Raw genomic sequence first — 26,757 nt, forward strand, 5'->3', positions numbered from 1 at the left:
AAAATATGTTAGGTCAGAAAATAGGAGAGCAGGAAAGGAAGACTGACTGCTGGCTCTGTGTGCTGTGCTGGCATTGTCAGGCTCCAGTGTTCAAAGGAACAAAACGATCCAGTTGATGTACAGTTGGAAAGACTGGATTAGATGCTTTGTCTCACTGGAGAAAGTCTTCTCTGCTGTACTAGCAGAGAGGGCATAATGAGTTTTACAGCTTGTTAGGGTACAGGCTCAAAAATAGCTGAAGGGATGCTCACATTGGCCTGTTAGAGGTGGTATGGAATATCGACAAGCAGTCATGAAGAAAACAAGTTCAGAAAATAAGCATGAGCTCCTCTCTTTTGTGTGGGTTTCAGGAGTTGGGTTTTGTTTCTCTATTGAAGATGCTCTCAGCGTTCCTTACATTTTTTTTTTCCAAGACCTCTTAAAAATCAAATGGTGCAACTTGAAAACATCTCAGACTATATCAATGGGAGTCTGTTTGTTGAAAGCATTTTAGTACTGCTCCAGTCCACTTCAGTCTCTTCACAGCGTAATGTCCAAATCGGGCTTTTCAGTGAAGTTCAGTGTAAGAGTTCACAGCTGTTAAAATCTTAAACCTAATTCCTCTTCCTCCAAGGTATTCTCATGTATTTGTGTCTGGCAGGATGTTTCTCCCAGTGGCCAAAACCATCATGCCCTCAGCTCACTTTCTTTGGCAAAATCCTTCTTCCCTCAGTCTGGCAGTGCCAAGGGCTGCTGAGAGGCATCATGCTCTCTCCTGGGGGCTGTGGGCCTATTACTCCATTTTTCTTTTCATTCCCTGGAAGCATCTGCTGCTAACCGGGAGGATAAGGGGACTCAGGCTGCCCTTGACAAAGATAGAACATAGAATAGATTTCAGTTGGAAGGGACCTACAGTGATCATTTATTCCACGGCAGGCACCTTTGTTTCATGCATCTCAGGAAGGCTCTTTGGCAAACCCATCTCAATGCGGTATTTACCTGTCCGTGCCAGGTGAGGACTTGTCGCCTCCACTCTCCTGAGGCTTCTCAGGTGATACATGTTCCCTCAGCTCCAGGATTCGGTGTGTCAGTCCTGGCGGGGCTGTCGTTTGAGCCTTTCTAATCCTCTGGGGTGATCGAGGAATGCAGGCCTGATGAGCAGTTCTTCTGATGCAGCATCCTTCTCTTCTTGCCCTGCCATATCAGCCAGGAACAGAGAGGCATCCAGCTCCCGCCCCTGGTGATGCTGATGGACGTACAGACAGGGCTCTGGGGAAAAGACAGATGCTCTTTCTCAATGATGAAAGCTCTCTGAGCTATATCTTGGCTGTCTTACATTATCCTTTTGCTTGCACGATTGCATCTTGAGCCTGTGGCTGCAAGGACAGTATCTGCCGCGGTTGCTAGAGCTATTCCCAAGAGAACACAGCTCTTTTGAGGTCTGCAAGCAGCCAGAGACATGCACTCAGTCCTCTTGGCCCCTCAGTATTACACTAGTTCATCCTGTTGGGAGGGAGGTGTGCCAATTCCACCATGATGAAACTGGAAGGAGGGAGCTGGCGGGATAAGCAGGGTCACATCGCTGATAGCTTTTCCTCTCTAACCGGGTGTTGCTGGTCTAGGATTTGCTTCTGCAAAGGTATCCTCGTAGGGCATGTCAGCAAATCTGCCCATGGGGATGGGGAGCTGCACTGGCCCTTCAGGAGGAGCTCATTAGGACTTCTTTGTGTCTGTCTATGTGAACCAGACCTTTATTTCGTCTGCTTCTCCTCACCCTCAAAATAAAAGCGCTGTTGTTTTTTGACGGTACAACTGAATAGCCCAGGGGTGTCACATCTCTAAAGACAGAGCTCTACTGGCTTCTCTCCTGAAAGTTGCTCTAACTGAAGACTTATTCCACCTCCTCCTCGGTTACGATGATCATTCTGGAAGGGGATGGAAAACAGCAGGATTTTGTATGGTTGAATGAGAAAACTGACATAAGGCGGTGTGTACCAGAGCTAATCTATAATTCATCATGATCATTCAAGGCTTTTAGAGAGCAGAGGAGAGAGAGGCAAGGGAGCCCTGACAAATGGTATAAAGACCCCGCACGTGGATGTAGCCAGCGAGGGCTGTCACTTCTGATGAGCATGGGCAGGCGGTGCGGGGCCACCAGGGAGAGCTGGGCTCCCAGTACCTGCTGCTGAGGAGGGGCTTGCATTTGCAGATGACTAGAAGCAACTCTGGTACTGACGTCTCATTATTTCCAGCTTTGTTGCTTGCTTTCAGGTCGCTGCTAATGTACCAGGTCCAAATTCCTTTGTGTGTTACTGCCTCGGGGGCCTCTGGCAGCTACTGCATCTGGGGGAGGATGTCCAGTAGAGTTGAGTGCTTACTGTTGACTGGTTAAGACTATCAAGGCTAACCACTAACAACATCAGGGAGAGGAGACCTCAGACCCCAGTCTGCTGGTACTGGCTTTCTGCTGCTGGTAAAGTCAGGGATATGGCTGGATTGTCAAGGCCTGCCACCGAGTTGTCAGCAAGACAGGGATCAGACTGAAAACAGCATTCCCAGCCACCTCAGGTAGCTGGCACTGCTACAGCCCTGCCCAGCCTGGCTCTAGAGGTGCTTGCAGAAGGCAGCGTCATGCCAGCCAAGAGCCCTGGGCCAGCATTTTGTTGTAATGCAGAAGGCCAGGTAGTTTGGAGCTCCATCTCCTCCCAGGGGAGAGAGGGGCTGCTTCTCAGGTCTGTTGTTCTGGCTCTGTAGGTGCATTCCTAACCATGTCTGTCTTGTCCTGCGCAGGCTCTCTGGACACATCCCCTTAAAGCAGGTAAGGAAGAATGGCAGTTCCCCAGAAGAGAGGGCTTGTCTGGACACAGCAGGACTCTTGGCAGGAAGGCAGCTTCTCTGTTGTGCTGGGTATTGCATAGCTGTAGCTGCTCTCTTCCCTAATGAGGTGAATGCAGCCTGTGCCACTCCAGCAAGGGCCAGCAGAACAAGGAGAGCTGTTGGCTCTCTGCTCAGCACCGGGGAGGTCACACCTGGAAACTGTGTCCAGTTTGGGCCTCCCGCTCCCATTCAAGAGGGATGCAGGGATGCTGAGGAGGGTCTGGCTGAGGCTTCTGGGCTGGTCAGAGCTGGGGACAGAGGGCTTGGGAGGAGAGTGGGGAGCTGGAACAGCTTGATGTGGTGAAGAAGTGGCTGGAGGCATATCTAATCACGGGTACAGCGATGTGAAGGGCAATTAGGAAGATGATGTGGTCAAACTTTTTGGCAGCCATGGCAAATGACATAATAGGGGCTCGTGGAAAGTTTGGCTTGGATATTAGGAAAAAAAAAGCTGGTGGGGAGGTGACTCCATCAATGGAGGTTTCAAGCATTGCCCAGACAAGACAAGACCAGGCTGCTCAGATCCGTTACTCTTGTTGCAAGAGGGAGGTTGCGTCAGAGATCCCCTGTGGCCCCTTTTACGCATGTGCTCCTGTGGGTCTGAGCCCTGGTTCCTTCAGTGCTGCCCAGCTTGATGGAAGAGCAGTTCTCCTTGCTTCTTGCTGGCTTGCTTTCTGCTGCTTCGGTTTGCAAGTGTGTGCAGTGGCCTCCGTGTTACCCAGCAGCCTAGAAAAAAGCAGCTGTGACTCTGAAAACCCATCAGCGCCTCTGTGGTTGGGACCCACGTGTTGGACTCCCAGCCTTGATGGTTGGACATGGTGCAGAGTGCAAGCACAGCAGGGGAAAAGGATGGTTAAGGCAGGAGGTTGTTCTTCCATTAAGTTAATTTTTTGACTATACCTGCACTTCTGGGCTTACATCCAAGGCCTGAAGTACTTGTGCGATTTCCTCCCGCCTCCATCAGTTACGTTATATTCTCTATTCCCTCCTGAGCTAGTTATTAATTATGGAGACTGCAGAGATGAAGTCCAGACTCTGCTAATGGTTGACTTGCCCGTGTTTTACAAGAAGCGTTTTGGGCATCTGATAATGGTATTTCTTAGCTTTGCTTTTTAAGCTCCACCATCATCTTGGTTTCTAGCCTGAGCATGGCAGTGAGGCACATAACGGTGTTTAAGTGTTGGCTGAAGCCTGGCTCTCTGGGCAGCCCGCAGTTGTAGGGCACGCATCTGCAGCATCCTGCTCATCTTCCTGGGTTGAAATGTCTCCCTGGTGCAGGCACTGCCTGGCCTGGGGATTGCTGCCTTGGCTCTGGGCTGCAGGTACGGTCCCAGGGCAAACTTCAGGCTTTTAGGTGCACTGTGCACCCTGTGTGCAGTTATCCCTGTCCTTCCCAGGGCGGTGGGACGGCCAATGCTCTAGCGGTGTGCTTTTCCCAGTGTGTACAGCATTTTCGTGCTGGCAGGGAGCACAGAGCAGCCTTGCCTTGGCAGCATTCAGGTAGTGCGGTGACCCTTGCTGGCTGACACCTCTCAATTTCCCCAAGCTTTGAGAATCGTGGAGAAAATCCATGGTGAGTGCTGCACCCTCACCCTGGCCTGGACTGTCCTCACGAAGCCATCTCTTTGCTCTTCACTGCTGGCTTCCCTCCCAGCCTCTGTCTCAGCCTCTAAAGCTGCCTGGCCAGACCCCAGTGCTATCTCATCTTTCCTCTCCCGGCCTTCTTATTGCTTCCCCCCGCCTCTCCCGAGGAGGCCCGTGGGTGCTGGGCTCGCTCCTCCTCCCCGTCCCATCCGGGCTGCGGGCACTGCCGGCCGGCCTCGGCGCCGGCTCTGTCTGCCCTTTGCTCTCCCTGCCCCAGCTGGCCCGTCTCCATTCCCGCGGCACAATCCCCTAGTCCCTGCCGCTGCTGCCCGGCTGCCTGCCCCCCCGTACAATCCTCTGGGAGATACAGCTCTCCTTCTCCTGTCTTGTTCCTGTTCCTCTGCTGCTCAGTTGTGTGTGTCTGATGTGGGGAGTTAGCACTGCGTTTTTCTGTGCAGACTCTACTGGCCTGTTCCCTGCCTTGTCTGTTGCTTTCAGCCTGCTGCCTGCTGGGATGCAGGAGTGGGCAGGAGGAAGCCGCTCGCATCCCGCATCCCCCCCTCCCCGAGTTTAGCTTTAGTGTTAGGGGGATGGGGAGAGAAAGACTTGGGAAAGTGGAAACAATGAGAGTGCGACATTTTCTCGTTTTGATTTTCCAGCTCTGCCTGTTCATACCCCCAGGGTTTACCCCTGGTATTGGATGCCAGCACTCGCCTGGGAGTCCCTGGTCCCGTTTTGCAATCTCCCAGTGTCAGCCAGCAGCTCGGGCCTTCCTGTAAGCGCCCTGGTGGTCACAGGGAAGGATTGTTCCCCTGGCCACGTGGGGAAAGGTCACTGTGGGCAAAGGGGACGCTGGGGCCGGGTGAGCGGCTTGCCTTTCCCACCCCTCGCCGATGAGGGCAATGCCAGTCAGCACGGAGCCAAAAACATCTTGGCTTATAGGGGAAATTCAAACTAAAAAAAAAAAAAATGTTTCAAGAGGTTAAATATTTTCGGCAAGGCCCCGCTTCCTTTTGCAGGGCAGATCTTGAAGCAGATGCTGTGCCCAAGCAAAGTCCCGGAGGATGCGTGCATGTTTCATCGCTTTCGTAGCTGGAGGATGTTTGTTGTTGAATCCGCTCCCGAAAGCATCTGCGTGTCTTGCTGAAGTGGTGCCTGGGACAGTGGTGTCGGCCAGTTACCGCCGCTCTGAATAGCAGTTGGGCTGAGCAATACGTTCGCGTTGCCTCGCAGCTTGTCGCTCTCTTCCCTTCCTACCCCGGGCCTGCCAACAAACCTCTCCCCTGAATGCAACTCGGAAAGAAAGAAAGCTGTGACTTGCGGAGGCTTGGGGGGGGATTAAAGTCCAACATTAAGGGCTTAACTCCCTAGCTCATCCCTGCCAGCCGGGGGTTTCAAGTGACACCACCATGCCTTTTTCTTCTGCTCTCAACAGTTTGCAGCCTGCTTTAATAATGTCCTTTGCACGCTGTTCTCTGGGCTGTGTTTGCTAAGCTGAAGCTTGCTCCTGGTACTTTGTTTTCGGAGTCTGGCCTGTTGGCTGAGGCTCCTGGGGACGCTGGTCACATTTATCAGGGCGGGGGCGGAGCGGAAGAAGGAGGAGGAATTTCTAGGTTGGGCTTACGAACAGAGTTTTTCAAAATTCTCAGCATGTTAAAAAAAAAAAAAATCTGGCCATTCGTCTCTAGGTTACATTTGCCTCTGCTGTGGCTGAGCTCATGGAAAATCGCAGCTTAGCTCCTGTGCTCAGTGCCAAGATTAGTAGGTTTAAAAACTAACCGATAACATCTTTGTAAACTTGGAGACATTTCTGTAAAGCCTGCTGATCCTTCCAGCCTGGATTTTGGAGCTTTCCTAGAGATCCAAGTGGGACGATGGTATCTGCCCTGAAAAATCGCCCCATCCCTCAGGAGTGTTGCCTGCAAATACCCAAAGGGAGGAAGGAGGCTGCTCTTCCCCAAGGCCCCGAAGGGTGTCTGTTGGGATCCTTCTCCCTGTTCCTAACCAGATACACAGCACATGACAACGCTCTGCATGTAACTTATAATAATCACTGGTTTTATTTTTAAAAAATTACAATAGAAAAGTACCTTTAAACATATTTCCAAAAGCGAGTAGACAATGTGGAAGCTTCTCTCCTCTCCACAAGGCAAAGTACAGGAAATAGTTTGCTAAAAGAGTTAGTCCGTTGCTTGGAAACGCTGGTATCATTCCTTTTAGAGCCGCTCAGAGGTTTGTCTTGGAATTGATTTCTTCTCACGTTGCCTTTATCAATCCCACTTTTTGCAGAAGACTCCAATGGGACAGTTTCCCATCGCACCATCTCACCCCCCACCCTGGCTCTGGTAGCCGAAATCTCAGCCGTCTTATTTTGGCCCACCCACAGAACAAAAGGAAGGAAGAAGAAAAAGGTTATGATGCTTAACAAGGCCATGGGCACCCTGTGTCTTCAGTGCAGCTGGGAAACTGGTTATGGCAAAGCCTGGGCAGCGGCTGAGCTGGGTCTACTCTGCAGCAGGGATGGGGTGGGAGGGAAAGGCAATGAAAGGAGAAGTTTTTGTGCCTCCTTTTGCAAGAAACGGAAATCTGTTAAGAGGTTTTGGTTTGCTTTGCTTTGCTCTTTTTCCAAATTCCTGCTGGAGCAAGGAGGAGAGACTAGTATATCAGGCGGTCTCTTTGCTGGTACGCTATCTCTGTTAAGGTTACAGTTACTACCCCAAGAGTGTTAGAAGCCTCCCTTCTTGTCTTTGCACATGGAAACATGGAAATGCTATACAGCAAGCCGCTGGACCGGCATAACCTTGACGCTAAAACCCCAGTTCAGCCCAGCACTTTGGCGTAACGGTAGGCACGTGTCTAAGCCCCTCGGCTCGCTCAGGACTCGTGCCCAACCTCTAGTAAGCTGGCGAACCGAGGGGTTTATTGGGTTTTTTTCTCATACAGCAGTTTACGTTGCCCGTAACAACTTCAAGCAGTCATGGCAGGAGGAGGAGGCAAATTGTCACCTTGCTACATGTGCGGGCTGTCTCTGCCCATCCCTGATCCGAGCCGTTGTACCATGCCGAAGCTTTGCACAGCAAGCTAGTAACATAGCCCTAAGGTAAAAAAAATCACCATAAGAAAGTTTCTGATTGTCCTGCCTGGTTGTCATTTGGTGCAACTGGGAAGAAAAGGGTAATACTGTAAGTGTCTGCAGAGGTCTTGCCGACACAGCCGGAGCACAATTCCTACAAACTCGAATCGTGCGTCTCGACATCTGCACGCACGTGAACATCATGCCTTTGACATGCAGATGGGGCGGGGGGGATAGACAGTCTTAATTACACGCATTTGAAAGTCAAACACAAAACCTGTGGTCTGACCCAGTGTAAGATTGTCCTGTTTAGGAGGTTTGGTACAAAAATACTTGCTCTCATTTTCCTTTTTTTGTAGTCTGCTTTCCTATGGTTCTGTTCGAAAAGACTTTTCAAACACTACAGCAATGCCTGTCAAACCATGCTTTCAGAAGTAACACACTCTTTCTTACAAATATACAGTGTAAAAGAGGAAAATATTATTACTAGTTATGCTTTTCGTTTTTCTTCTAGGAGAGCAGATGTGTGATAGAGGCTGTGGGAAAGTCTTGGAGGAATCCAAACTTGTGTGAGGTGTTTTTTTTTTTTTTCAAGCCTGTAACAACAGAGAGAGGTGTTAAAAAAACCAACAAAAGCAGCCGAGATCTTGGGCTGAGGCAAAGCGGAAAAGGGGCTGTGGTTAATCTCTCTGCCTTTGTGGGGAAGCTCCTGTGCCACAGCATAGGGGAGAGGGAGGGTTGTTTTGGAAATGGAAGAGAGCAGCCCGTGCCGGCACTGCGCTCCAAGGACAGTTGTTTAACCGGGAAAGGGCAAGGTGGGAAATGCTTGCGGGGAGACCCGGGGCTGTCAGCACCCCAGGGTGGGCCTGGCAGAGGAGAACGACCCCACTGGTCCCAGTTTGTTCCTCTCGCTGGCTGTAGCCCCTGGGGTTTTAACTTGAGGAGGCACCAGCTTGGGAAGCTGAGAGTTAAGTCCCGAGGTGAATTTTGCACTTAAAGAGGAATTCAGTCTCTGTTGATCCAAGGCAGGAAGCGAGGACGGCAGTGAGATGAGATTACCGGGGGTAATTCAAAGCCGAGAGAGAGGCATTCCTCGGCTGTAGAAACTCGCCCCAGATAACAGCGATAAACGCGGGAATGGCAGAGCTATGGTTTGGTCACGCCGTGCTGCAGCAGCAGCAGGGATACCACCCTGCAGGGATCAATCCCAGGGATGTGCCTGCCTTGCTGCCCCTTTCCTTGGGGACATGGCTTTGGCTTCCTCAGCCCTCTACCCCCTCCCCAAAGCAGCAAAGCCCCAGGGGCTGCATCCCCCTGGCGCAACCAGGCACCGTGTTGCAGCCTTACCAGCACACTGTGGTTTTGCGGAGAGCATGCCAACCCAGTAGCCGCCTTGGAAGACTCCGTTAATACCCACAAGACTGACTGTAGGCCACCATCACACACCTGAGACCTGCAGGAGGACACAGTAGAGAGTTAGGGATGCTGACAGGGGCAGCCAGGGGCTGAGGTCGCTGTGCTGCGGGGAGAGGTTATTTTGCAGTGGCCAGGGTTGGCGCTTCCTAATGGGGGTAGTTTGCAGCTTAACCCTGCCCTGATGGGCTTCACATGGCAAATATGGGCAGGATGCAGGCAGGAGAGCCAGGGCGGCAGCAAAACCCATGGCTGGCTGGGTTGTAGCCCTTCCCGGCTGGAGGAGCCTGGTGGGGAGCCAGGGGGTCCCCAACCCCCCATCCTTACCCATTGCAACTACCGGGGTTGCTGCAGGCAGATGGATCTGTTCCAAGGGATTCACTCATCTCCCCTTCCCAAATACGGCTCTGCTTACATTTTAGCTGAAAACATTGGCACGTTCCATATTTTGGAAGAGCCACTGGTTCCCAAATCCTCGCTGCTCCCTATTTTTATCTGCTGGGCTTAAAATAGCCAGTAAATGCTTTGCGGATCCAAGTCTTGGGTCGGCCGCAGCCTCGGCTGGTCCTCCTGCTCTCCCCGTGTGAGCGAGCCTCATGGCCACGGTGCAGGGCTGCAGGGGCCGGGCAGAGCGGTGGCACGGGAGCACGGGCAGCCGATGCCAGAGCCTCGCCACCTCCTTGGATCCTTTCTCCACAGGTGGATGTGGATGTGGCGCAGGCTTCCCAGCAGGCAGCAGCAGCATGGGGGGATGGCAGCTGGGATGGTCCGGGCAGGCTGGGATCACAGGGCAAGCGATGCTCAGCATCAACCGAGCCTCCTTCCCCTCTTCCATTTGAATCCTCTTTATTTATTCACACAAGGCTGAGTTATTCGCAGAGCATATCTTGCAAGGCTTTTTCCATCTGAAGACATCCTAGGTGTCATCAAACTGGGCACTTGATAACGCCGTGCGTCTTATTTTGGCAGCCCCACCACCCCAGGCTGCCAGGAGATTTTTCATTAAGGTTCAATGAGACGTTTGCGTTGCACTGGGAGGGGGGAGGTTGTCTTCAGCTGAGCAGCCCTGCTGCCACCTTCATTTGCAGGACCATGCCATTGCTACACTCCCGGGGGCATGCAGCCTCCGCTGCTGCAACAGCTTGAACCTGCCTTTCCATCCTGCCCCGGGATATCTGGGAAAGCTTTGGGGTGGACGGTGGCAGAGACGTCCCCTCCCTGGGGACAAGGAGGGTGCCTGGACCTATGGTGCCTGCCAGAAAGTGGCCTCACCAGTGCAGGCATAGGGTCTGGCCACCCACCCTAAGCTGCCAGAGACCCTGGGAGTTGTGGAGGGGGGAGCTCAGGGTAGGGGTGGAGGTGGCCCCCAGCCCACCATGCCAGCACAGGAGGACGGGAGCAAGGACGTGACACTCACCCGGCATTCAGCAGAACTGACGGGACTTCCAGCCCTGAGAACCAGCCTCGGAGGGAGGGAGCCAGCGCATCTGCAAAGAGAAGAGGGGCACAGGGTGAGAGGGGTGGTGGCCGCCCACCCTGGCAAGAGCAGGATGCCCCTGGGCTCCCCTTTCCTGGCCTTCCCCAGGCACAGGGCGGAGGGAGGTCAAAACGCAAACAGTACAGCCACCCCAACTCCCGTTCGGACAGTAACACTGGCAGGGGCCGAGTGCGGACCCCGGCATCGCTGCTTGCAGCAGGACCAAGTGGGGACGGCAGCACCGTGGTCCCACCACGCAGGCAGCGGGCTCATCCCCTCTTAATGCCTGCAAAGCCCGCGTGAGACGGGGAAACGTCAGGTGCCAAAACCCAGCAGCTCTCAGCGCCTGCCTGTGGGTGCTCAGTGCTCTGCTGGATAACGCCACGTCAGCCCCACTGTCCCGAGGTTCCTGGTCCCGCCACTCTCTGCAGGACCCAGCCAGGGAGGCCACCCTGCAGCGAGCAGCTCCAGTTTAGGTGGTGACACCCGTCTTCAACACGCCCCACCCAACCCGCAATGCTGGCAGCCATGCGGGGGGACGGGGATAGGCTGCGGCCCCCAGCACGGGAGCGCTGCGTGCTTTGCTGCAGTACCCCAGGGCAAGGGGGAAAGTGCCACCACCATCCTCCCCACCACACTGGCTCTATAACCACGGCAGGTAATATTTCTTCTAACACTGTCTAGCATCAGGTCTCAACCTGGGTTTTCCCGGAGGGCCCTCGGAGCCTCTTCACGCCTCCATTTCCTTTGCTGGCCATTTCCCCAGCCCCCCAAGCAGCGCAGGTGCTGCCTGTTAGCGGTTATTTGACAAGGCAAGTATGTAGCTGCAATAATATTTACCACCGCTCTTCCTATAAACAGCAGGGCCTGAAAAGCTGGAGTTTCATCCAAAGGCTGTAGCTGGTTTGTACGCCAAGCGCTTTTCCTCACCCTCCCACTCAAGCCAGTCCCTGGCTGCCTCCAGTTCCCAGTGATGGCAGCTCCAGACAACCCGGCTCAATCCCGGCGGGCCAGGGCCAAAAGCCTTTCGGATGCAGCTTATCTGGCAAATCTGTTTCCGTGTGCTCGTTTCCTCCTGCTCACGGCCAAGCCAGAGCCGGCGGTGAGGAGCGAGAACTGGGATGATGTCCGGCGTGGCTGCTGAGGAGGCAGCTGCCCGTTCCTCCCCTCATAGTGCACGTCTCTTCCTGGTATCCCTGTGATGCTGCTCTGGGAAACATCCCGAAGGCTGGCACTACAAAGAAATCCTCCGCCACCTCCATTTCCACTTCTTCTCTTCTTTTCCCCTCTCCTCTCCTGGGGCGGGTAGTTAATTTTTAACAGCCACGTGCTGCCACCAGCAGTGGCAGCCAGCAGAAAAGCGCTTGTGACAAGAGAGCGCCTCGTCAATAAAAGATGGGTCCTCCATTTGCGCTTCGCTTGCCTTCTCCTCCCATCAGAGTTGCTTTGCTTCATGCCCCGCGTCGGGCAAGCCGCATCCCAGTGATGCTCAAGGGGCGGCCAGGGGCTCGGCAGCCCCCGTGTTGCACCATGCCGGCAGCCGGACGGGTCGTTGGGTGCCAGGAGCGATGGGGATGGTCCAGCACCGGCGAGCATCCCCCATCCCTCCCTCCCCGCCTGCCACTGGCGTGGGCGAGAGTGAAGGTAGGAAGGCAGAGAGAGGTGTTTGGGGAGAGGCAGGCGCTGCCCGCTGCCAGCGCTCAGCTGGGTTTGGGTGCCATCCCTAAAATCTCAGGGAGGGGGCAGTGAGTGCCTGTTAGGCGGGCAGAGGTTAGTGGTGCGGTGAGCACCAGGGGGAAGGGGGGGTCCGGGGCGGGTGGGAGGGTGAGTGCAGTGGTGGCAGATGGGTCTGAATTACCTGGGCGTGCAGCGAAGCGGGATAGGTGAAAGCAGGAGGAGGTAGAGCAGGTGCTAACTCCGCTGGGTACAGAGGGTACGGCCCCCACACTTCAGGGCTACTGGGGTAAAGTGCAGGCACTGTGAGCTCATCTGCAAGAAAAGAAGAAGGAGAGTTAATGGCGACCGACGGGCCGCGGCCCACGCCATGCCACGCACTGCTCAACAGCACAGCTGGTCCTTCTCCCCCCAGAGCGGGTGGGAGCAGGAGCAGAGCTTCCCCCGGAGAAGTGCAGCGTGCCAGTGCCGCCGGCAAGAGCCGACCCACAAAGCCAACACAGCTCAGCCGGCCGCAAGCGATGCTGTGGGGCTGGATGCGTTGCCAGGGGAGGCTGGGTTGGGCTTGTTGTCTCTGAGAGGTTTAATTACCCCAGGGATCCAGCGTCGGCAGGCACAAGGGAGAGTGTATGGCTCATGCCTGTGTGCAGCAGCAAGGAGAGGAACCAGCATCCGCACGAGAAATGCTCTTCCAGTAGTGGAAACAAGTACGGCGCGACATTGCCAAGGTCTCCGCCGAGACCCCCAACCACGACTCAGCAACTCCCCGGCGTGGTGAAGCAGCACCACGGGATCGTCCCGCTCCTATGTGCTGTGCCGAGCTGGCTGTCACCTGCCCCTGGGTCCTCTCCAGCATGGGCAAGCCACCTTTGAGGACCCTTGGCCACCAGCTGGCAAATGCCACCACATGCTGCTGCTTCCAATTGGACCTGGTGTTCCCCATCACCACCCCCCTGCAGCATCCCTGCTCCCTCTAGCATCCCACTCTGGGGGCCTGGCATCGTTCCTTCCACCCATAATCTCTGCGCAACATTCAACTGCCTGAATAAGGTGTTTTCCTGAGGCAAATGAGGATGGGGGCAACCCCCATGCCTGCCCCCCGAAAAACCGCTGGCACTGCCGTGGTGGCAGGTCGGGGGGAACCGCGTGGGGCTCCCTCGGGAGAGCCAGAGCTGGTACTTACAGGGCTCCCGGGCGATGAACTGAGGTACAGTGGTGGGGAGAGGCGTGCTGGGGTTGGGGGTGCCCACCAACTTGCTCTTGGCCATCTTGGTGTTCGCCTTGGCAAACTCCAGCCGCAGTGTCTGGGGGATCTCGGGGTCGAAGCGGATGCCCTGCAGGAGGGAAGGAGGCACGGCGGGTGGGCAAGCACTGCCGCGTGCCAGCCCCGCAGCAAAAATAACTCCCAATTATTTATTTTTTTTTCAACTTCCAGCCTTGAAATGAGCTAATTTGCCGGGCCCCGAGGCAGCTCGCATTCCTCCGGCATCTTTAGCATCGGCACCATATTTGGCAGTCGGCATCCCGCAAGGCCGAACTCTTATCCAGAGGGATTAGTGGAGCCAAAAAAAAAGTTTTACATTGAAAATGAAGACAAGGAAAAAAAAAAAACAACAAACCAAAACCCGGGGAGGAATTGGAGAACAGGCTCCACGCGGTTCTCCCCATGACTGTTTTCAGGAGGTTAACTGCAGAGGTAGGAGGGAGCTGCTAAAGGAAAAAGCTGCTTTTTCTTTTGCAGCTTTAGTTGGGATTTTTCCCACTGAAGAAATAGGAGAGGCTGGGAAAGGCGTCTCTCGCTGATTCATATCTAAGGCTCTAATCCTGAGGGTTCAAGCCCTCCCGGATGGCCCTGGGAAAGGCAAAAGGGATACAGCCCCCCAGGAGGGAGGATGCAGATGGAGATTGGCTGGAGGGATGGGGATGCAGTGGGGCCAGCTGGTGCGGGAGACGCATGTTCCTGGGATGGAGAAATTTGGAGTATCCAGGCATGGGGAAATGAGGGGAAAAAAATCCAAAAAAAATGGAGAGGCTGGGCGCACTCACGTTCAGTGCATTCTTCGCCGCCTCTGCTTCGGAGCGGCTGTCGAAGCTGACAAAGCCCACGGGCTGCGGAGGAAGGAGAGGAGGCACCATCAATCAGACTGGCAGGGAGCAGAGGGAGGACCCCCCCGCCCCGGGGACTGGCGGTGCCGGGGGAGGGTGGGAGCATGGGGGGAGGGTGGGAGCATGGCGTGGGATGCTCAGCCTGTTTTGAGCAGCTCCTACCTGCTTGGAGGTGAGTTTGATGAGAGACCCTTCGTACCCCTGCAAGAAAAGAATAAAAAAGGATGTTTGGTGGAGATCCCTGCAATTCAGCCACCCCTTGGAGAGGGAAACCTTCTGCATCCATCACCCAGCAGCCCTACGACTGGGGGGCATCAGGTGGGCACAGGGGGAGCTTGCCAAGGCTCAGCACCAGCATGGGGACTCGTTGCTGCTAGATTTTTGTAGGGATGCTGAATGCCTGATAATGTGTTTGAAAAGAGATGAGTTCTGAGCTGCAGGTCTGGCAGGGTGAAGAGACTGGAAGGGTTTGCAGCCAACACTCTTCTGCTGCTAAATGGGGTGCAAGTCAACGTGCAATTAAAATGCCAGTGCAATCAAAGCGCCCAGTGACATTTTCCTATGGCTTACTGGGGCAAAAAGGTGCAGAAACTTGTTTCTGTGAATAAAATGCCCAAATTAGAATTTTGGGGGGAAACCAGATCCTACCAAGGTTGGTGGGGCCATGGGGATGGGGCAGGGGGTCAGCCCCATGCTTCCAGCCCCCCTTTCCTATCCCCAGTCTGGTACCTTAAAGGGCCTGAAGAGCAGGTAAAGTTCACGGGGCTTGATGTCCAGCGGCAACCCGCTGACGAAAAGCGTCCTCACCTAGAAAAGAAGAAAGGAAGTTCCTGGGGACCCTCCCTCATCCCTAACTTGGGGATACCCCACACCTCCTGCAGCCTTAGGTGGTGGCACACCAGAGGGACAATGCCAGCCCGAGGGGAACCTCATGGGCAGCTAAAAGCCTTAAGCCACACTAGGGGGACGTAGCAGTTTGGAGAGAGGCATACCCATCCTTTGGGTGACCGCAGAGCAAGCTGCTGAGACACCACGGAAAGATAACTGAGACCTGTCCTCACCGCACTGAGTGCTCTCCGGGTGGAAAAGTCTGCCAGCATCCCAGCACTTTCCCACCCCCGTCTGGCAAACAGGCTCTCTCCTGGCATCCCCAGCAGAGCCCTTACTCTGCAGACAATGCCTGTTGTCTCTGTTTAACTGCAGCAGCTCATTAAGGACCAGGAGAAGCAAACCCCAACTCTTCCTCTTGGAGGAATGGTCCTGTTTTGGAAGAGGCTGATTTTAAGCAGCCTGTCCCCGATTTATAAAAGTCACCTTTTAAGGTTTTTTTGACTCTTTTTGGGTGGATCTAATGTTTGCCGTGGTGCAGCATCCTCAAAGCTGGAGTGGCTCACAAAAACACTGCTTCCACTGACCCTGAGGGGGGATGTGGGTCTCCTTGGGGATGGGCAAACCCCACCTGGGCAAGATCTGTGCCCAGACAGTTTTGCTTTACAACCAGCTTGTAACTGGGGGAGTGATGTGGCGCAGGAGACCAACAGCTGGATCTGCTGCCCGTCCCCCTCTCCTCATCCCCAAAATGTCATCCAAACACTTTGGTGACTGATAGCCAGGGCCCCACAGGAACCTGGGGCCGATGATGGCCCCAACCAGTGCCACCTGGGCCCCCCCACCCACATACCCTGCCCATGGCCCCTGCACTGTATTTAGGCTCAGACTTTACTGCAGGAGGAGCTGCTTAGTTAGTTAGCAAGGCTGAGGCCTTGCTGGGGGTGTGTGTGTGTCCATGTGTCTGTGTCTGCGTGTCTCTGACCCTGGCTGCTGTCACCTGGCAGCTCTGCTCTCCCTGCGGCACCCAGGGATGGTGCCCATGTCAGTGGAATCTCTGCCTTACTGTCCCCATCGGCTGCGGACTTCCTTGTGAGCCAGCCCAGCTCCTGCTGCTCTCATAGCATCTTACTGGGAGGTAATCTGTGGGATTTGATAGCTGTAGCTGATTTTTTCAGGCCCCCAAATGCATTGTGAGAGCTTGTCTGGAGGGGCTAGACCAAGGTCACCCACCCCTGGTGCCAAGCTGACAGATTTGACCTGAAGGAGGGGAAAACCTTGATTATTTTTATTTATTTTATTTTTTGGCCAGGCACCCTGCCTCCCCGTGAAACAGCCAGCCCAGGCTTATTCTTCTGCTGACATTTCTTCTTTCTCTTGCAGATAAGCTATCTACCCCATCTCCCAGCCTGGGAGCAGCAAACATTCCTGCTTTGTGTAACAAAACCTCTGGCTGACCTATATCTATTAAATAACAAAAGGTACTCGAGGCGGTTTGCATATAGCCCTTGTGTCAACAGCTCCAAGTGATACCCATCGCTGCTGGCACCCATGGCTGCTGGCACCCATCGCTGGATGCATAGCGGCTGCCAGAAAACAAGCTAGCCATGAAAGTATGGCCATCCCGTGCTTGGTGCTTGACTCCTCTCAGAAAGCAAGCCCTGCTCCGGCCAGGAAAGGATGCGCAGGGCCTTGCCCAGAGGGATGCTGAGAGCTCCATGCTGGATGGGATCAGCGTGGGCATGTCCTCCCCCTTTCCTGAGCCAGGGCTGCAGTTAGGCACAGCTGCGGTAGCCTGCCCCTCTACTGGGACCATACACGGTCGGCTGGAAGCCCCCCCTCAAGGGGCCTTGGGGGACCCCTGCCAGCTCTCTGCCTATCTGAGCGGGGATCCCAAGGTGTTCAATGCTGCACAGTCTCCCAGTGGAGATGCTGCCCAAATTTCTTCTGGCAGGGCCTGGGGAGGGATTAATCCAGAGGAGCTTCACTTGCATCCATGAAATTTGACATATAGAAGGCAAATTTATCCTTTCCTAGGGAAAAGAATATTCCCCTTCAGACAGGTCTGCCTGAGCATGACTGCTATCTGGGGAATCAGATCACCAGACACATCCCAGCTCCCGGCTGGGTTTGCCTCCCAAGGAGGCTGAGCATCCTTGTGTGGTGTGTGTGTGTCCCCCCCCATCTCCATCATCCCTCGAGCCTCTGGTCCTGCCCAGCACACTGGCCTCCCGCCTCTCCTCTCCCCCGGGAGTGCCTGAAACACCAGAGGCGTCAGAGTCGGCTCCAAGGGGAACCCGCTGCCAATTTGCCTGAAATCCAAACCTCTACAAGCCCAGCTTGCTAGATCATTTAGCCCCATAGCCGTGTGGCAGAGAGATGGGAGAGATAAAAGACCCTGAAAAACCCTCCGAAATTCAGCCTCGCAAAGGAACGGCTTCTCTTCGGTAATGACTTGTTTTCTTTGAAAGTTCAAACGTGGGTCGGCCAAGTTTTAAACTGTAAAATTATACAGCGGCGAGTGAGAGAGGGAGAAGGGCTCCAAAGGATCCCCCAGCTGGTTTCCAGCCCCAAAAGGATGTTTTGGGGCCAGGAGGGAGGAAGGGAAGGAGGAGATATGAGGTCATGGGTGCTCCCTGTCTGCACCCCACAGAAGGGTGCCAGGGAGCTGGCATACCCAGCCAGAGATGTTTGAGTAGGTCCTGCATAAACAGCATCCTTCTGCTGGGCTGGGTAACAAGCAGGTGGGAGGATTAGGGCTATGTTAAAACGAGGTGGGACTGGCAGAGAAAAGGAGAGTCTTCGGGGATAATTCCCAGCAGGCTGGACGGATATCCTTTTGCCAAGGGAAAGATTTTAGGCGGAAATATTACTCCTGCCCTTAAATGGAAGAGGAGCTTCAGCCTGCAGGGAGCTGCTCCAGGCTTTCCTGTGCTGAGAGATCCCAGGGGCTCAGCCTCCATCCTCTACCAGAAACACTCCCAGGGCAAAATCCTGCCCTTGAGGGGGAAAAAAAAGCCTTATCAGATAAGTTGTCGGCCAGCAGGCAAGCATATGCTCTTCCACAGAGAAAAATGACCCCTTCTAGGAGGTGGATCAGACAAGACATATGCTCCCAAATGTCTTGCAAGACAGGGCCAGACCTACAGCTCCAGAGCAAGGATTAGCAAAGAGTGCTCGAGCATGGCAGTGGGATTCCCGCAGCCCAGAGACCCCCAGTTTAGGACAGCCCCAGCTGTTTCGTTTCAATTCTGCTGCGCAGACATTTTTCAGTTTCTTCTTGGTGGAGCATTTCTCCATCTCTCCTTCTTGTTACAATTTGGAGTGAAACCAAAGGTTTCTTCCAGGTTAGAAGTGCTGATGTTTGCTCCAGGAAGCTGCTGGCCATGGGTGCAGGACCTTGCAGGTGACCACCACATTGATTTCCTTCAGCAGAGATGACAGCTACGGGACTGCACAAGGAGCACACAAACAAAGTCCCCTTGCCACAGTCCTCCTCTGCTCCTGCTGCTGTGCCCCACAGCTCCCAGATTTGCCAGGGCCACTGGATCCCAACTCTGCCACCTTGCTCCTGGTTTGTCCCCTTCTGGCTTTTATTGTCCCCACAGAACATCTTCTCTTAGCCTCTGCTACTCTCCTCTCCCTAGGAAGCCATCTCCATCATGCTTCTGGCCTGTCCCTCTCAACTCTGCTCTTCTGTGTCCACCATCACCTTCTGCTGTCCCCAAAATACCATGTCCCGTCTGGGGCCAGTTTAAGGGGTGCTGGAGAAGGTCGGGACGGGGGGGTTTGCTGGGACGGTCAGGGCTGGGGACATGCAAGGAGAGGTGGGGACCTGGGCCAAGAGGTGACTGGGGTCTCCAGACCATGGTTCAAGGATGGCCCCAGCTTGGGGAGGTCCATGGCAGAGTGCAGGCAGCCCTCCTCCTCCTCTCCCTCACATGAAGCCACAAGCCAGGTTTGTCTCCTGAAGGTAAGCAGGAAGCAGGGAGGCATTTGCCTGCCTTGGACCCCCATCAGATGCTGGGTGCCCTGAGGGATGCCGGGTGCCCCACCGGCATGGTCACGCTCCCTTGCCCCTGTGCAAACCACCCCCAGTAAACGTTAACAGGCCGGGGGCCGGAGGGGAGAGGCAGAAGGCGTCCGGGTGATTCATTCACAAGGCATTTAATCGCCTCCTTCAGCCCCAGCTCCCCGTCCGCCACCTTTCAGCAGGGGCTCGCTTTTAATTCTCCACCAGCCGATTAGCCGCTTGACTGCCCGCCGCCGGGGAGGCACCGCCGGGCAGCCGGAGCCCAGCGGGAGCAGGAAGGCGATGGCACGGGGCTGCGATCGAGCCATAAAACAGGGCAAGCGGAGCTTCCCCCCGCCTCCCCGGCAAAGTGGGGTGCTGCCTCCCCCGCGGCGGGATTAGTCCTTGCGTAAATACTCTCTCTGCTAATGGAGCGTCCTCCTCAGCTGGGTTTAGATTCCCGGGCTGTGTGTACGCACGCCATCAACCCGCAAAACTCCCTGACATAAACAAGTCTGAGGCCGAGGGATGCTGGCTCCTCCGCCCCTGGGATGCGGGAGGACTAGGCTCAGCCTCCAGCCCTGCCACCCATAGCCATTTCTCCAAACCAGTAGCCAAACATCTGGTGGAGGACGGGAGGAGAAGAGCAGCCCTTGGGGAAGAGCGAGTCCGGAGCTGCCGGGGCTGGAACGAGGAAGCGGCGGAGGAAAAGCCAGTGAGAAGCCAAGGGAGCAGATGGGGGATTGCAACAGAGCAAAGGAGCGGCGGGCACGGGTGGGGGTCACGCACGGCTGTGTCCTGCCCGGGGCTTGTTCCCAAACCCTCCAGACCCCGCGCTTAAAGGAGGAAAGGAAGCAGGAGCTTGGGGGGATGAGACGCAAGGGTCACGGGGGCAAAGCTTATCCATTCACTGGGCACCTTCTCCCCAGAAACTGTCCCTGGGGTCGCCTCCCCACACCCCAGTCTCCTGGGATGATGGATCTGGCATGGGATGGGGACGAGGGCCACGAGCCGGGCTCTCCGGAGCCGCTCTGCTACCAAATAAGGCCTCCATCGAGCCTTTTACATGCCGTTCTCGCCCGGCTGAAGTGACGTGACCTCCTTTCCAAATTGTTCTGCCTCCCCCCTGACAGACTCCTCTGTTGGGAACCCCCCCCAGCAAACAGCTCCCCCGCACCGGGGAGGGTCCCTCCCGGTGTGGGGAGGTGAGGGGGATGAGGAGGCCACCCTGGGGTGCCAGGAGCAGGCAGCAGGACTCCTGCCAGCCTGGGGAGGAGGCAGGCGGAGCGGGGCCGAAGCCGGGACTTGTCCCACCTGGCAGCAGCCTGATTGACCTCCCCAGGATGGGTCCTGCTTCTCCCTTTTTTTGGGGGGGTACGAGGCTGGAAGGCAAGCCACGGGGAGGGGAGAGTAGGGCGCAATAGCTGGGCAACCCCCTTTCCCTGTGCTTAAGCAAACACTCAACAGCACCGGCTCTTCCAGCCAGGGCTGGCAAAAACTTGTGCGGGGAAAATACCTGCCTGGCACCAGAGGAGCCCGGTATGCAAGCACGAGCGGCCATCGCCCTCCTAACACATCCCTGGCATGGCAGGGGACCCTGGCATCTCGCAGCTGTCCCCTCCAGGAGCTCCTCACGTCCACCATCCCCCCTGGGCAGAGCTGCATCACAAGGTCAGGAGGTCCCCAAGGGCCAGCAGTGCGATGGCTGGCCCCTCGCCCCCCAGATCCAGCTGGGAGCAGGGCGAGGGTCACCCTTCGCCAGGGCAGCATGTGCCACGCCACTGCGAAAGGCAACAGGCCCCCATGGGCATCTCCCACCGCCATGCCTGTCTGAGCCACATCGCCGTATCCCCCCCAAGGACCTGGCAGCATCATCTGCCCTGCACCCGGGGACGCCGCCAGCGGAAGAATTCCCCATTATTGGCACGGTTTGGGAAAACTTTGGTAAGTTTCAGGCTGAAACCGCCTCTGGAATAAAAAAATCAAGGCAGGTGAGCGGAGCTATGGCGCATCCCAACGTTGTGGATCGAGCAGAGACCCCACCGAGAGGCCGGTAAGGACGTGCCAGAGCAGCCCAGCGGGTGAAAGGCGAGGAGGAGATACTATCTGCCTGCTCTCACCCTCCCAAAGTCCAAATTCCCATCTCAAGGTCATGGGCAAAACCAGGAACTTGGCGGCTGCAAGGGAGAAATCCCGCTCTCGTCTCCGTGGCGGGGCGTGGGGTTTGTCTCCCGTGGGGACGAGAGCGTTTCGTACATCTTTGGGGTGAGAGACGCAAAGTCTTGCTGGACGCGTGGTACCCACCGTCACTGTCACCCCCACAAGCCCCCCCGGCAGCGCCCAGCACCGGCCCCGGGCGCTGGGGGTGAGGCTGTTTTGCCCCCCCCGCCCCCCGGGGAGCTGCATGTCTTGAGTGGGGCTCCCCTGCGCCCGGAGGGCTTCCCCGGGGAGGCGGAGGAGTGTTTGCGGGGAGACCCGGGGGGATGCGGTGGCCCCGCCGGGGGGGGTGTGGGTGTCCCCGGGAGCGGGAGATGCGCTGCCCGCCGTTCGTGTGTTTCCCCCCCCGCCCCGCGAGCAGCCCCGGGTACCTGGGGTCGGGAAAACCGACGGGACCCCCCCGGCGCGGCCCCACCCCCCGCGCGGGGTGCGTGGGCACCCGCGGGGCGCAGCCCCGGGGATCGCGGGGGGGGTGGGGGGGGGTGGGGTGGGGGGAGACGCCGGAAACAAACCCCCCCGCCCCCCCGAAACCCCCGACCCCCCCCCGCTCCCGCTACCTCCTCCTCAGGCAGGCCGGTGTCGGCGGGGCCGCCCTCCCGGTCGGCGGGGAGGCTGCTCATGGTGCGTCCGGCCAGGCTCCTCGTCCCGCCGGCGGCAGCCGCGTCCGGGGCGGGCGGTGCGGAAGGCTGGCCGGCGGCGGGCAGCGGGGGGGCCGGGGCGGGGCGGCGGGGACCGGGGGAGGGACGGGGCGGGGGCCGGGGCCGGGGCCGGGGGAGGAACGGGGAGGAGGCGGCCGGAGGGAGCCGGGGGGACGAGGGAGTGATGGAGGGGCGCGGGGGTGGCGGGAGAGGGGAGGGCTGGGGACGTGGGACACGGGGTCATGGACACGGAATGTGGGAGATGAGATGTGTGATGCAGGGCGGGGGACACGAGATGGAAGGCTGGGGACATGGGGGACAGTCTAGGACACAGGGTTGGGGACACAGGACACAGTCCCAGGGACACAGGACACAGGCTGGGGACAGTGGATGCAGGGTAGGGGATGCAGGACACAAGGCTGGGAACATGGGACAGAAGGCTGGGGACATGGGACACAGTCCCAGGGACATGAGGCTGGGGAGATGGACACAGTCCTGGGGACACAGGACACAAGACTGGGGACTCCAGATACAGGACTGGGGACACAGGACAAGGCTGGGGAGATGGACACAGTCCTGGGGACACAGGGCACAAAGCTGGAGACACAGCTCAAGGCTGGGGAGATGGGACCCAGTTTTGGGGTCATAAGACACAAGTCTGGGGACGCAGGACACAGTCCCATGGACAGGGCTGCAGCAGGGCTGCGGAGCAGAGGAGGGGACAGTGTTGGGGACACAGGGCACAGGAGGGGGGACACAGGGGTGCGGCTGGCTGTGGGACAGGGAGCGGGGCACCGGAGGCTGGCTGTGGTGGGAGGGAGGTGACATTAGAGGAAGGGTCCCCGCTGTGGCGAAGTGGTGGGGGCTCATCACCCCAACCAGCCCCACCTGGGCTCTGGGCCACCCACACCCCCTCCCCACCCAGACCATAGCTGCATTTAGGCTCCCACCCCACTCCCTGCTTAGGCTGGGTTTTAGGTGAGCCTGAACTGGGCCTTGCCCCCTCCTCACTTCATTTTATATCTTGCTTTTGGGCTGACCCCAGCCCTGTCACATCCCACACAGACAGGACTGTGGTCCTGCAGGGCTGTACTCAGCTTCAGAGCAGCGTGATGGGACCCTTGGGGTGAAAAACGTTTCACCAGTGGCCGCATCCAGAGCAGATGCTGCCTGCACACACTATATGGGGACCGGAGGTGACACCGAGGACATCCTGCCCGTGGCGGAGGGCTCGTAGCAAACGGGCGTTTAAGGCCACGGCTCGCCTTTCCACGACTCAGTGGCCAAAACAGATCTACAGGCAGCTGCCCACACGGACTGAGCCCTGCCGCCGGCTCAGAGCGGAGGGTTTCCAGGCTGCCAGCAGCGGTGATTTACAGAGCAGAACCTCTCGTGCTGGGAGGGAGGTGGACAGGAGCCGGGCCAGCGGGATCTGGGGGAGCGGGAAGTGGCTGGCTGCCAGGGCAGGCAGCCCGGAGAGGGAATCTAAAGAGCAGGGACTGATCTAGTTACCCAAACGGGAGCCTCTTGCTTTTGGGGTAAATTCCCAGCAAAAGATTGCCTTATCTCTGGGCAAGGGGAGAAGTTGGAGAAGAGAGATATGTTTTCCCCCTCCGTGGGCATCTCCAGAAAAAGCTTTGGCTGGGGCTCCTGGGGTGGGCCGGAGAGGCGGCAGCAGCTGGGACAATATCCGCAGCCCTCCTTTGGGCTTGGCTTTGGGGAAGAGCTGCAGGGCTCCAGGTTGGATTCACAAAGCCAAAAAACGGCGGGTTTTTATTTTTGACATCCCTGCAGCTGAACTCGGGGAGAAAATTCGATCGGCTCTGGTGGGTGCTGCATCGCTTTTGTGCCTTGGTCTGTCCCACCTGAAACCCCTGGTCCCAAACCAAAACCCCGCGGCCTGCAGCCCAGCTGGTGTTCAGGCTTCATCTGTGGGCGGCTGCTGATCATCTCTCCTCTCTCTCTTTCCTACAGGAACTTCTGCTCCAACGTCAATTTCCTTCCGCGCTGAGACAAAACGGGCTGCGTTGTAGGAGGATAGAAGGGGAAGTTGTAAACAACATCCCTGGGGCCGGCTGGGAAGCGGGGACACAGCCGAAGCTCACCAGAACGGCTGACGCGCGGAGGAGCTTCAGTGCCGCTCTGGGAGGGGGAAGCTAAGCCAGAGGCAGCTTTTGGGGGCCAAGAGGGTGGCAGCAGCACTGGAGCATTTCCCACCCCACGACCCGCAGGGATTTGGGGGTGCGGGGGCCAGGACACCCCTTCCTCCGAGGAGCCTGGCTGTCCCCCGGCGTGGGGCCATCCCCCTCTGCCGGCAGGCTGGGGAAGGACTGGGACAGCCCCCGAGGGACAGGGACACCCGCCCCGAGGTGAGGGAAGGGGAAGGCGGCCATGTCAGCCCCTGTATGACCAGGGTGCAGCACCCTGCGGCCTCACCTCGCCCAGAAAGGACTGCGGTCCCCCCTTGGCAGAAGAGCAGGCGACATTTTATTCCCCAAAAGAAGCACGTACAGTAGAGTTAGCACAAGGAGCTCAGCTCTTGACAGGAGTGGACGTGGCCTTCATCGTCTTCTTTAGGTGATGGTAGTTTGGCAAGATCTTCATCAGGAAATCCAGCTGCAGCGTCTGGGGCTGGGAACAGAGGTAAGGGAGGTCAGGCAGCGGCCCCGCCATCACAGCAAGGGTGGCCTGCAGAGGACGGGAGGGTGACAGTGTGTCCCCCGCGTGTCACACCCACCTGCGGCCGCTCGGTCTGGACGCGGCGGAGGCAGTCAGCCCCGTAGATGACGGTGTTTTCGGGAATCACCTCGTAGGTGTTGATGTTGCAGCATGCCCCGATGATGCAGCCACTCGTCAGGATCACGTTCCTGCCAACAAATGCTGCCAGAGAGAGAGGAACCCCTGAGAGTCGTGCTGAGGGTGTGGTTAAACCCCGCAGCACCAAACACCAACACCACCAGCTGCTCAGTGCCAGGAGCCAGAGCCAGCCCAGCCCAGCTCCCACCAAGGCAGTAACACTCGTGGGTTCTGTGTGAAAATGACAGCTTTGTGACAAGCTGCGGTTTGGCCTCAGCTACAGCAAGACAACACCATGTGAGAGTCCGCTGTTCCCAGCATCTACAAGAGCAAAATCTCACAAGGGCCAAGATGATAAGCCGAGACTTACCTTTGGATTCGATGACGTTGTTATCTCCCACCTTCATTGCTTGGGAGTCTACAGGTCCTTGTTAAAGAAAACTGTAAAATGTTTTGCTTTTATTTCAAAAGGTAAACCCCGATGCTGTTTTCAAACCAACACGCTGCACCTTAAATAGCCCTGGGCTGTTTAAACCCTGAGAGAGCCCACACATGCTTCCCCTTGTACCGACCCAAAAGTACGGTGTATCAGAGGGTCTGTCTCACTGCGCAGCAAGGATACAACATCCAACTTCAAAAACATTGTTGGTGCCAATGACCATTGGTTTGGGCTCCACCTCTTCAGTTTCTGGCGTAATATTTTCTGGATACCTGCAAAGACGGAAGAATGTATTTCAAGTTTTGAGATCACAAAGATACTGTTGTCCTGTTTGGCAGCTCAATTTTGTGGGAACCACGTATGTCGCATCCAATCCAGCCAGACTGTTGGGGTTGCGAGGCTGCTTGCTCTTGCACAGGGTCTCTCACTCTCAGGACTATGATGCTTCTCTGTCAGCAGGAGAAGGATTCACAGAGAGATGACTTCTTCCCCGGCCATAGTGCCACAAGCATAGACAAAAGCACAGAAGTTCATTTTGCTGTGCCAGGAGGATTAGCGGTGTTGGCTGCCCTAAAATGAGATGCTGGGCTGGGAAACGACCCCCCTTGGAGAGCCCTGTGCGTGCCGTCCAGCTTCTTACTGACCCATTTATGATGAGGGCCTGCTCCTCGATCAGGTTGCCTTCCCCGATGACGATGGGCCCGGCTTCGGCGATGATCCTGGCCTTGGGGTGGATCACGGTCCTGGGCCCTGCCGAGAGCAACAGCCCCACGTCAACCCACGGCCGGCCCCGACGCCCACAGCAGCACCCCCGGGTGGGCGGGGGGGGTCTTACCGATGGTCACGTCCCCGCGGATCTCGCTCTCCACGCACACCACGGCCCCCGGCGCGATCTTCACGCTGCGGGAAGGGACGGGGCTCTGTGAGAGAACGGCTGGGGTGCGCGCGGCGGGGGGTGTTAGGGCGGGACCCGCCGAGGGGAGCGGGCGGAGATGCGGGGAGGGAGAAACGGCGGGAACCCCGCCGCGTCCCGGGGGGTGGGGGGGTGTGTGGGGACGACACCGGGACTCACCTCTTCTGCACCTTCTCCGCCATGACAGCGCTACCGGCGGCGGCGCCTGCGCGATGCCGGGCGGCGGGAGGGGTGCGCCTGCGCTGGGCCGAGCAGCGGGGCAAGGACTGCGGGGCTCGGGGTGGTGCACCGCGGCCTTGCGCTCTGCCCCGGCCGCAGGGGTCCCCCGTGCGCTGCCCTTCCCGCCCCCAAACCGCGACTCAAAGGCAGTCGGGGTTTGCCCGCACCGTCCTCGGCGCTGCTGGGGAGCGGGCGGGCGGGCTCTAGGATCCAGCGGCAGATGGACTGCCCCGCCCCCGCCCCTCCCTTTCGCCGCGCCCCGCCCCGCCCCCAGGGCCCGCCCCCGCCGAGCCTCCGCCCCTGGGCGGGGCGGGGCCCCAGAGCGGCTGCGCGGGGCGGGGCCCAGACAGATTTGGCCCCCGTCGGCCGCCATCTGCCCGCCGCGCCTTCTCCGTCGGGCCCGGCGGGGATGCGGCCCCGCGCCGGGGGCCCCGGGGCGGTGGACAGGCGGTGTCCGCCCGCCCCAGGTGAGGAGGGGCGATCGGCTGGAGAGGCCGGGGCAGGGTTAGGGG

At 57.3% G+C, this 26,757-nt stretch overlaps 2 protein-coding genes across 4 annotated transcripts; both read right to left on the reverse strand.

Moving 5' to 3' along the window:
- Positions 1-6,477: 6,477 nt before the first annotated feature.
- RBPMS (RNA binding protein, mRNA processing factor) lies at positions 6,478-21,914 on the reverse strand. Of its 3 annotated transcripts, XR_012623177.1 has the most exons (9): positions 21,798-21,914; positions 14,913-14,990; positions 14,346-14,384; positions 14,124-14,186; positions 13,261-13,411; positions 12,262-12,392; positions 10,344-10,413; positions 8,861-8,966; positions 6,478-8,109 (listed from the first exon to the last, which is right to left on the reverse strand). XR_012623177.1 is itself a non-coding variant. In XM_074823446.1 (8 exons), the coding sequence occupies exons 1-8, from the start codon at positions 21,858-21,860 to the stop codon at positions 8,104-8,106; spliced, it is 576 nt and encodes a 191-aa protein (XP_074679547.1). In that variant the 5' UTR covers positions 21,861-21,914; the 3' UTR covers positions 6,478-8,103. The 3 variants fall into 3 exon arrangements, 2 of the variants coding, with proteins under 2 accessions (XP_074679547.1, XP_074679546.1); XM_074823446.1 differs by lacking the exon at positions 12,262-12,392; XM_074823445.1 differs by lacking the exon at positions 6,478-8,109 and having other exon boundaries at positions 8,859-8,966.
- A 2,428-nt stretch (positions 21,915-24,342) lies between these two features.
- On the reverse strand, positions 24,343-26,454 carry DCTN6 (dynactin subunit 6). Its single transcript, XM_074823447.1, has 7 exons — positions 26,186-26,454; positions 25,949-26,013; positions 25,758-25,863; positions 25,297-25,385; positions 25,045-25,092; positions 24,616-24,758; positions 24,343-24,509 (listed from the first exon to the last, which is right to left on the reverse strand). The coding sequence occupies exons 1-7, from the start codon at positions 26,206-26,208 to the stop codon at positions 24,411-24,413; spliced, it is 573 nt and encodes a 190-aa protein (XP_074679548.1). The 5' UTR covers positions 26,209-26,454; the 3' UTR covers positions 24,343-24,410.
- Positions 26,455-26,757: the final 303 nt, after the last annotated feature.

Source organism: Strix aluco, chromosome 4 (genome assembly GCF_031877795.1).
Source record: "Strix aluco isolate bStrAlu1 chromosome 4, bStrAlu1.hap1, whole genome shotgun sequence".
Classification (NCBI taxonomy): domain Eukaryota; kingdom Metazoa; phylum Chordata; class Aves; order Strigiformes; family Strigidae; genus Strix; species Strix aluco.

Bases quoted from the DNA above. Each gene is read 5' to 3' on its own strand.
- DCTN6 (XM_074823447.1), bottom strand. From the start codon at position 26,208: ATGGCGGAGAAGGTGCAGAAGAG. The intron at 26,014-26,185 runs GTGAGTCCCGGT...CCCTTCCCGCAG, and splicing joins GCGGAGAAGGTGCAGAAGAG to CGTGAAGATCGCGCCGGGGG. The intron at 25,864-25,948 runs GTAAGACCCCCC...TGCTCTCGGCAG, and splicing joins CCGCGGGGACGTGACCATCG to GGCCCAGGACCGTGATCCAC.
- RBPMS (XM_074823445.1), bottom strand. From the start codon at position 21,860: ATGAGCAGCCTCCCCGCCGACCGGGAGGGCGGCCCCGCCGACACCGGC. The intron at 14,187-14,345 runs GTAGGAGCTGCT...CTTCCTCCGCAG, and splicing joins TCAAACTCACCTCCAAGCAG to CCCGTGGGCTTTGTCAGCTT. The intron at 13,412-14,123 runs GTGAGTGCGCCC...TCCCTCCTGCAG, and splicing joins CGGCGAAGAATGCACTGAAC to GGCATCCGCTTCGACCCCGA.